Raw genomic sequence first — 10,062 nt, 5'->3', positions numbered from 1 at the left:
ATATCTTTCTCAGACATATATGCTATGGAGACTATCATGTCTCTTTGTGAGCCACAGGTCTAGGAACTCTGTGTTAAGAGTCCAAGTCCAGACATAAGATCCTGAGAGGAGTTGGAGAATCTCATCTGTGGCATTAATGGCAGAATAAGTATAAGGTCAGCCTGCTAATCACCTGCCAATCTAGACGTACACATGCCAAAGCCCATTCAGCCTTTCCCAGGGACCACCAATATTCTCTCAGGTCAATTACCTTAGGGCAGTAATTACTGGATTCAGCTGTTTCAGAAAAATTCGTTTCTGAAAGACCAGCTTCCCCCAGCACTTTGATTTTCTCTTGAATCATTGGCCTAGGAGAGATAAACAGATATTACTGAAGGGAAGAAAATATAATGCAAGGACACTGTGTCATTTACTCTCTCCATAAAAAAAAAAGATAAAATAGGGCACAAGGATGTCTTTTCCACCAAAGCTTGCTAGTTCCTTAACCTGCCCTGCTCTTGTTTATGATGACTGTATACTGTCCTGGGATATCAAGCAATCCAATTTAATTAAGTAATAAGACAAGGATTTCAGGCTATAAATAGTTGGAGAACACACATATCCAACAGCAAAAACAGTTGACTGAGAGAACACCAACTGTACGAAGCCAGAACAAGAAGGTGCAGCTAAAGGGAATCCCAAAAGCCTGTGTGTTCAGTCTCCAAGGTAAGCAATGGTAATCCCCATGAACAGTTCCAGGGGACCTCCTGGTGTATTGCAGGAGAAAGAATCCATCACCAGCCAAAGAGGCCAAGAAGTCCCAACTGCACCTGCAGACTTGACACTTTGAAAGAGGCAAAAGCCACAGCACAATTAATGCATTTACCAAACAGCCCTGTCATCATGTTCTTTTTCTTGCCTTTAAAACGGATGCCACTGTCTTTTTTTTGAAGAGCCACATTTCCTTCCCATTAAGCACTAATTACTGCACGGACAGCATTTCACAAATAAAGGCAGAATTACTGTCATGAACTTTCCATGAAATATGGGCAATGCATCAGTTTCCAGATCTCTGCATTGTAGGGTTATAATTATTTGCCATCACGATATTCTGGGAACAGCACAAGTTCACTTAGTTCATGCATTCCTTTAAACAAGGTAATAAAGATGTAATTTTGGACTCTAAATGAACCAGCTGGTGGATAATTTCTCTTCATCATTTGCAGGTCAGTTCCCTTGCAGCACTAAGGACACCTCAGATCCTCTCCTTCCCCCACGATGTCAGATTTCCCAGCCCTAAGGACCTGTGTCCGCTGACTGCTCTGACCGCAGCCAAAAAGGCTCAGACCACGATCTCCCGAGGTGGGTCAGAAGCACTTCTCTAATCCACCCAAAGGACTCAGTAAAGAGCAAGAGGAGAGCAAGAGTGCAGTCCTCCAGAGCTCCCTGTCCAAGCAGTCAGTAGCCAGACTGCTCCTCAGACCTGATTCACAATACAGTGAACCCTCTCCAGTGCCTACTGACCTTGCTTGAAAGTACTTGGCACTTCACAGCACCCCAGCACATGAGCCTTCTGGGCGGTATCTAGTACAACTCCTTCTCTTTACACAGAGGCTACGAAGGTTTTAGATGCATCAACTCTCCCACAATTTCTCCTTTGTCAGCTAACCGCCTTTATTCCTCCACCTTGTCATCCACCCAGTTATGTCCACGGTGACCAGGCCATGTCACCAGCTTAACCCATCCCTGATGGGCAGTTCCTGCTCTTCACCTCACAGGCTGTAGAAATCAGCACTAACATTAAGCACCTTATATCACATACATGACAAACAGGGAAAACAGGCGGCAGGAGAACCAAAGTGTCTTTCTCACTTCCTACCATAAGTAGTCATCTGCCGTGCCTTTAGCCACAAGGTAGTGAACGTTAACAGAGCTGGTCTGTCCAATTCGATGTGCTCGGTCTTCTGCTTGGATCAAAATCTTTATGTAAAAACATGACACAGAAAATAAAATGAGAACTGCAACATGTAAGAAACAGTTAAAGCACCAGAGAACAGGGAGATCTCATTTCTTGTGTTTAGGAACTATTTCTCATCTGGATCCTGTTAACACCTGCACCCTCAGGCACAGACTAAGCCAAGAAACAATCAGGTGCACCAGGTTCCCAGCAGGCACCGCGCTTTTTTCAGAAGTAAGAGAGTCAGCACTGATGAATGACTCTTTCAGGTCTTGGCTGGGCAAGTGGTTGGGACCTCTGTCAAATTAAGAAACAGGAGCATGTCTCCCTTTCACGCCATCCTTCCCAGTCAGCAAGCTGGCTCGAGTGTAACCAGCCTCACTGGTTCAAGCCAGGGACCTGAAAGTGCACCGACAAGTAACCATCAGAGAAGGAAAAAGAAAATCCCTAGAGAAACTCCACTGCCCGTTACATCTCCTGCTAAGCACCAATGTTTCTGGTCTCCAGGGAGCACGCAACCCCTGTTCCCTCCAGGACGCATACCCCCGGGTTCCAGAAGAGCTCTGCAAACACGACCAAGTCTGCAGCAGACAGTGTCAAACCCATGTTTGCGGCTGTGAGGGACAGGACAGCCACCATCTGCTTCTCTGAGAACTGGAACTTCTGGCACAGAGACTGCCGCTCGGCTGAAGATGTGGAGCCATCGATGCGAATGTATTCAACGTGCTGTGAAAAGGCAGAAGACACTTTTCAGAGACCTTGTATCCCCCTTCCCATATACTCCTTCCATGTTTTAGGGGATTCTATTTCTCTTCCCCATGGCAGAAGCAGGAAAGTAAAAAGGCAACGGTTGTATTTTTAAGACCTTTCCTCATTATTAAGGCAGAGGCACTGTAGCTCAGCACATAATGTACCTCCCTCTCCGTTCACAATGTGTGACTTTTAAGTCCATTGCTCTCCCAGCAGTCCTGAGCAATAGGAAGAACAGCAACAAGGTGGCAACTCCAGTACAGTGGGAAAGCAACTGGCTTAAGATGAAGCTGAACAATGCCTGTGTGCTGATGTTACAGCTGCAACAATCTCCCCAAACTCAAGTCTTCCCCTGTATGCAATGGGAGGAAATGGGATCCTACATATCTCAGTTGCTCTGTGGTAGGCTCAGGAGAGGCATGGCAAACTTGGGTGAGGCAGGGCTGTAACTCCTCAGCGTCCAACCTCGTTGCTTTCCTGGAAGATGCTGTCACAGAGGCAGTAAAGTCACCACTGTGGTTTATAGTTTGGAATATTAAACGATCCTTCACACTGCTCCAGCACGACCCAGAACTCTTTAGGGGCACCCATGGATGTCTCATGTGAATAATTAGCCAAACACTCTTGAAAGCCAGAGAGGTGACTGACAGGTCTATCAAGTTGTTCTACAGTATCCCAGTTCAAAAATGTAGGAGTACGACAGAGATAAAGGGAAGGTAACATCACAGCTGGACTTGAGTTGTTACACTCTCCCTCTCTGAGGAAAGCCTGGAGGACAAAGCAGAGATGGCTACGCAGCTGTAATGCTCCTCCAAGAAATCACAAGCTCCAGGGCAGGCGATGCAGATTACAGAACATTAAATACAACAGAAGCCATTCAGCTCATACTAAGTGCATCCTGTGAGGCCCTCACCCTGACAGCTCAGCTCCCTCAGCGAATGGCACATGCAGAAGCACAGCAAGCAAAAATTATGCCACTAACTTTCATAAACTATGTAACTGGCCAGAACTCTGGGGAGCTCTTTAACAGCTTTGAAGCTGGAATAGAGATAAAGTCAAGACATCTCAGTCAATTACTTACTTTCTTCTCCAGTTCTGCAACTATTGCATCCAGCATTATCTTATGATGTGCAAACACCAGGAATTTACGATTCCCACTTTCCAGTAGCTCCAGGATGTATTCTCTACATGAAAGAGGAAAAAAAAACCCCTGAAACTCTATAAAACTGTGTGCTGAGAGAACGCAGGCTTTGCTCACATCAAATTTTAAAGACAGCGCTTTCCTATACAGAAATACACAGAACCTAGGAAATAGACTCACATCAAAAAGCTGCAATAAAATGCAAGTAGCAAGTCAAGTCTCTTATAGATTAAAAAAGACACTGGAGAAACACTCACTCATTTTTCTTCACTGCAGCTGGACAGTTGCCTACATTTATACTTGTTTATCACTGAGAACCAGTTTATTATATGCTACTTGAAACACGACACCTCAGACCAATCAACTAAGTCATCTATACTTATGTGATGATCTCATTCACCCTTTTGTATTTCTAACTTTTGCACAAGCACGATACATTAAGATAATCTGTATACAATTATCCTTCCTGTGTTTATTTAGGATTGTATTTATTTTAGAAGAAAAGGTCTCTAAACACATGGATCAGAGTATCCTAAAAGTAACTTTTCTTTGCAAGGGTTCACCTTGAGAATTCATTACAGCCTAACAACCTAAATACATCAGCTATTTCTAGGAATCATCCACATGTAAATAGGCTAATGACCAGTGAAAGGTAACAAGACTCATTTTAAATGCAATTATAAAGTGTTAAATAAAACATTTGGCTTTTACCATGGACTAATAACAGAGCTACAGAACCCATTTCTACATAGTAACCTGTGTTACAATCAGGTCAACTGGAGCCTGAAAAACACCTATAAGCCTAAAATTTGTAACTAAGCATAGCAACAGCCATCAGAACAGATAGTACAAATGTCACCTTTTCTTTGGAATGGCAAAGTTCTGGCAAACATCAGGAATATCAAGTTCTTTGCTAAACACAACACACCTGAGGTCAGCAGCAACTGTAAGAAAACACCGAGCAGGATTTCCAGCACTGTACTAAGAAGTATCAGTGCTTTGCAGACAGCTCACAGCTCTGTGACGTTCAGATCTGAACTACATGACAGCATCATTTAATAAAGAAATCTGGGAGGAAGTGGGATTGCTGGATTTTAAAGCAAATACCAAAGCAAACATTCAGCATAGCAAGCAGATGCCAACACAATGCAGTTATTTTACACCCCATTCCCACATTTCATTTAACAAATGCGTACTCATTTCAATGGAAGCAATGCAAGACCCTGTCGTCCAAGGTAAGACATGGGAGGTGCTGACAATCGTACAACAGTACCTGTAGCTGTACATTACATTTAGCTGTACTGTACATTAGCAGCTTATAACAAGTGGTATTTTAAATGCTAAATACTAAACCCCAGGAAAAAAATGGACTAGTTCCTACCAGATAGTCAAGTAAACACTTAATGGTCTTATATTCAATTCATACTTGCAACTGAAATAAAAGGAAGAAAGTCTTCTAACTGTTCACTAACATAAAAGGAAGAAACTCTTCCACAGAAATGAGCACTGGGACTCTGAAGCGCAGTTCTGTGCCAAACAGGCCAATTCTGCAGCAAAGGTCTGAGACAGCGAAATCACAGAGTGCATATCAGCTGATCCTACATTCAGAGAGCTGTGGAAAAGTAAACTGTTTTCATGTTATTAGCATGCTACTTATTAGTAAGTCATGCTCTATGACCTAAAGCAACTCATTTGCAGTCTCAGCAGAAAGGCAAAGCAAGAAAAGGCACAGAAAATCACAGAAGGAAATTATTCCTAGGGAAGATGGAGTTAAAAGCATACCTACGATAGAAAACTTCTGCTACTGAGGTCCCACACAAGCTCTGTGGAAGACCAAGAACTTCAACAGGGACTGTGACATCCTTAGAGCACACTACAACTAAACCTCAGTCCACCTCAAGCTTTTTGGCTTGGGGCTCCTGCTGCAGCAGGACTGCAGCATTTGTCTTCTCAAATTCTGTTGATACTTCGAGTTTCATTACTCCCTCCCTCCTTAAATTGAAATAGGGTCCAGACTAGGGAACTCGATCCAAAGTCCCAAACACCAAGTAATTTTAGATGGTTCAACTGACAGTTTAGATCTGTATCTGGAATGAAATCGGAAGACTTACTCAGCCTAGGAACCCTGAGAGAAGAAAATGTTTAGTGCATTGTAATTAAAATCAATTTTTTTCTAAGCTGGCTCGAGGCTATGCTTCATGTCCCTGCACTGTTATCTCTAAGGCACTGTTTTCCTGTTCTCAGCGGAAAAACACATTTTACTAGGCAAGAATGAAGCAATAACATGCAGCTTACACGACCGAGTGGATTTTAGCTTCTGCCGTTCTGGCGTAGAAGAGGAGAAGAACTTCCTTCTCCTGTTGTTTCTGCAGAGAGAAAGATAAATAAATGTGAGTCAGAAATGCCTTTTCTCCTTCTCGCTTACAGATTTGGGATGTCTGCTGCTGCCAGTAAATTCTTTGCTAGGAAAAAATCAGCCTAAAAATGCACAACAAAAGGGAACTGGAGGGGGAAGTGTCCTACTCGCCACTGGGTATGGCAGATACTCACTCATATTTCTGACACCTCCTTTCCTACCTCCAACTCAACTCCTACAAGTTGGATGACATGCATATCGTAAAGATAGTTTTAGTTGAGAAAGCATTTTCCAACTACAATGGCCAGGAAAATCTCTTTACAGAACTGTATTAGCAACCTGAAGGTCTAGAACATGCATTTGCCACTCATACAAGAAAAACAAACAAACAAAAAGGCAAAACCACACCCTTGACATTTTGGGCTTCCACTGTGGTCACAACACAGCTTCAGCAAGGTGGTGTCTGTAGAGGATTACAAGGCAAGACAGAAGAGTAAGTACAGAGGCAGGAGGTAGAAAAGACAATTAGAGAAAGGACTAACACGAGAGGAAAAAGGAGAGAGGAAATGGTATTTCAGATGAAGTGACAGAAGCAGATCACTTAAAAACTGAGCTGTTTCGTGTTGTACATTCATTTAAAACTGTGCCTTCAACAGCCTTCCACTGCATCTTCACATGAGGTGTGGCTCTGACCTTCCATGTAACACAGGATACTGTTTCTCCACTGATGTTTTTATATAAAGGTACCTGAAATACCAGTAACTTATCATGAAATTGGTTTCCGACTTACACTTTTATGTCCTTTGGCCATCCTCTTTGCTTCAGCTGCCAAGGCAGCCTTGGTCTTCGCACTGATGCCTTCAGGAGCCACTATGACCATTTTGCGTTGCTTTGCTGGAAGCTGAGAAAGCACATCTGATTTCAGACGTCGGATCATGATGGACTCTTCCAGCAAAATTTTCAGTTCTGTTAAGTTGGACGATCCAGAGTAGTCCCAACCCCACGGCATCTGGAAAAGATCAAAGCAGTTATCAGTCTGCAGACTTACAAGTACACAATAAACTCCCACAGAATCCAGACAAGCAATAACTTAATGGTCAATAGGAAGAGATATATCTGACTCACATTTTTGTCCAGTAAGTATATAAACGAACTCACCAAATATAGAATCATAGAATGGCCTAGCCTAGAAGGGACCTTAGAGATCATCTAGTCCAACCTCCCTGTCATGGGCAGGGACGCCTCTCAACTAGATCAGGCTACTCAAGGCTCCGTCCAGCTTGGCCTTGAACACCTCCAGGGAGGGGGCAGCCACAACATCTCTGGGCAATTTATTCCAAAGTCTTGCCACCCTCGTACTGAAGAATTTCTTCCTAAGGTCCAACCTAAATCTATTCTCCTTCAACTTAAACCCATTTCCCCTTGTCCTATCAGTGGACACTCTTGTAAAAAGTCCCTCCCCAGCCTTCCTGTAGGTTCCCTTCAGGTATTGGAAGGCAGCTATTAGGTCCCCCCGAAGTCTTCTCTTTTCCAGACTGAACAATCCCAGCTCCCGCAGCCTGTCCTCCTAGCAGAGGTGCTCCAGCCCCTGGATCATCCTTGTGGCCTCCTCTGAACACGCTCCAACAGATCCACGTCCCTCTTATGGTGGGGGCACCTTTCCTTTTTTCCTATCTACAAGTGCTCAGGGGAGTGCAGAAAGGTCAGCATCTGTCCCATGGTACTGGGCCCTGAAGTTCATCCTCCCACAGCAAAGTGTACCTGCTCTCCTCCTGCAGCTTTGGGCAGGCCAGCAGAACTCACCGCAGTTCTGTGCACACACATGTTCCTCAGCTTTACACAGAGAGAGATACAAAATTCTTCTCTAGCAGCACAAGGACAGACACCCTTACCCCAAATGCCTCCACAGAGATGTTACACTTGTCTGACATGCCTGGTAAATGCTAGGTCAAATCTGCCTGTTTTCCACTGTGACCTGTCTTTTGATCTGCTTCCTGATATACTCTGTTTCTGCCGTTGCCACGTTTGGCTCAGACTCAAGCAAACCATAAACAGATTGTGGCCCAAAATACATCACTCCAAGCATTGTCTCCTCAAAGGATCGTCACTTCAAAGCTCCCCTGAACAAACTCTATTTACTCCTTGAAGCACTCGCCTCTGAACTTGCCCTGTCCTCCAAAATCCTGTGTGCAGACAATATATATCTGTTCACTTAATCTCAGCTCATCACTTCTACTAGTAACCCTACAGCCTATCATTTGTTCTCCAAGAGAGACCAACTAAACTGACAGTGACATCAAAATTGGTACATTCCCCAAAAGAAACATCTTTAAACAACTTTCTTTCTTTTGGACAGAGACCAAGGAGATTTTTATGCTGAAGTAAAAGATAAAGATACCTTTGTGCTGAAGTTTCACAAGTAAGTGTATGAAATACAGCAACAGTAATACTGAAAACCAAGGCAGGGTGGAAGGGAAATCTTCCTCACAGCTCTAATTTCAAGTCTTACAGCAGCATCACCAAAAAAAGCCAAAAAACCCAATCTCTGGTCTAGGAACAAGAACCTGAAGTAACCCCCTATGTACATATATATGTATATGTACATATATATCCTCCTGAAATGCATATAACGGAGATGTGAGGAGCCTCAGCACCAATCCCTTTGATCTGTTGCTCTACTCTCATTGCACCACATTAATTGCTAAAATAATTTAACTTCTAAAATCTATGTATCTTTTATTCACCTTGCCCAAGAGAAATCTGCTGCAACACAGAAATGAAAGTAAAACAGGAAAACGCTCCATCGTATTCACTGCACCCACCATCCCCCTGTAGAATGTGTGAGACAAAAAATAAGTCGTACCAGCTATAAGCTTAGTCACGTTACTGGCTGTATTAAGGGACGGTGCCTTGATGGAACAGGGATGAGAATATGTTATGAGAAAGAGGAAGAATCAAACTGCTTATAGGCAATTAAGACCTCTCTGTACCTGGAAGTGAACATTCCTACTTCAAGGTTGAGATGGGACAATCCGCAACTCTATTGCCGTGTTGTACTGATGTAAACCATTAACTCACTTAGATTCTTACGGCTGCCATTAAAACTCATTTGACTTAATCTATTCCTACATAATCATTGTACCAACTATAGACAGAGTTGGTTCATTAAAGCAGAGAACTTTTCAAACCCTAGACACAAAGTCAGTTTAACTGTAGAGTTAAAAAACTTTGGCTCTGGCAACAACATAGTGGTAATAAATCCACCTGGATCTAAGCCAAGCCTTCAAAAAGCCAGCACAGGTATTACTGCTCTGCTTCCCTGAAAACAGGAGAGTAGCACCGATCCATCCCCTCAGGCCCATGAAAAGCTGGCTCAAGTCTAGCTGGGTTCATTAGCTTTAGGCATGCTGCATGAAAGCGGACAGCGTTGAGCCCCAGACTTTGTGCCCCCTTTTTGCATTTCTTCAGGCTCTGTGGAGCCAGCCAGGCAGGTGTACAGAACAGACGAGGACCCATATCTGGTGCTGGACCCAGCCTCAGAACACCTCTGCCTACACAGCTCGGGACATCGGTAGGTAAGTAGTTGGGATCAACATTCCCCGGGCTGCTGAGCGAGACCTGCTACAGAGCCTGGACATGCTCCTCAGGCTGCCTCGTTCTACTCATGCAGCCCGTCTTTCCTCTTCCATAACAAGCAAGCAATACGTATGTTTTGTGTCCATGCAGCACAATTCCTTTCAGAAGAGGAACACAGAATCACAGAATGTTCGGGGTTGGAAGGGACCTCTGAAGATCATCTAGTCCAACCTTTATCCCAGCACACCTAACCACTACACCACAGCCTCAAGTGCTAGATCTACTTTTTTTTTAAACACCTCC

The 10,062-nt window shown here is 43.8% G+C and overlaps 1 protein-coding gene across 1 annotated transcript in view; it reads right to left on the bottom strand.

The window, feature by feature from the left end:
- Positions 1-250: 250 nt before the first annotated feature.
- LOC104274160 (SWI/SNF-related matrix-associated actin-dependent regulator of chromatin subfamily A-like protein 1) overlaps positions 251-10,062 on the bottom strand; it is a gene marked incomplete at both ends in the record, with an annotated part of 23,161 nt that continues 13,349 nt past the window's right edge. Inside the window, 6 exons of the mRNA XM_009869706.1 lie at positions 251-347; positions 1,859-1,959; positions 2,480-2,662; positions 3,768-3,870; positions 6,123-6,193; positions 6,974-7,192. Of these exons, the coding sequence (XP_009868008.1) occupies positions 251-347; positions 1,859-1,959; positions 2,480-2,662; positions 3,768-3,870; positions 6,123-6,193; positions 6,974-7,192 (774 nt within the window). The remainder of the gene's footprint in view (positions 348-1,858; positions 1,960-2,479; positions 2,663-3,767; positions 3,871-6,122; positions 6,194-6,973; positions 7,193-10,062) is intronic.

Source organism: Apaloderma vittatum, unplaced genomic scaffold (assembly GCF_000703405.1).
Source record: "Apaloderma vittatum isolate BGI_N311 unplaced genomic scaffold, ASM70340v1 scaffold10250, whole genome shotgun sequence".
NCBI classification, from domain to species: Eukaryota; Metazoa; Chordata; class Aves; order Trogoniformes; family Trogonidae; genus Apaloderma; species Apaloderma vittatum.
The sequence above is the reverse complement of the archived record's forward strand: the minus strand, read 5'-3'. Positions and strand labels throughout refer to the sequence as shown.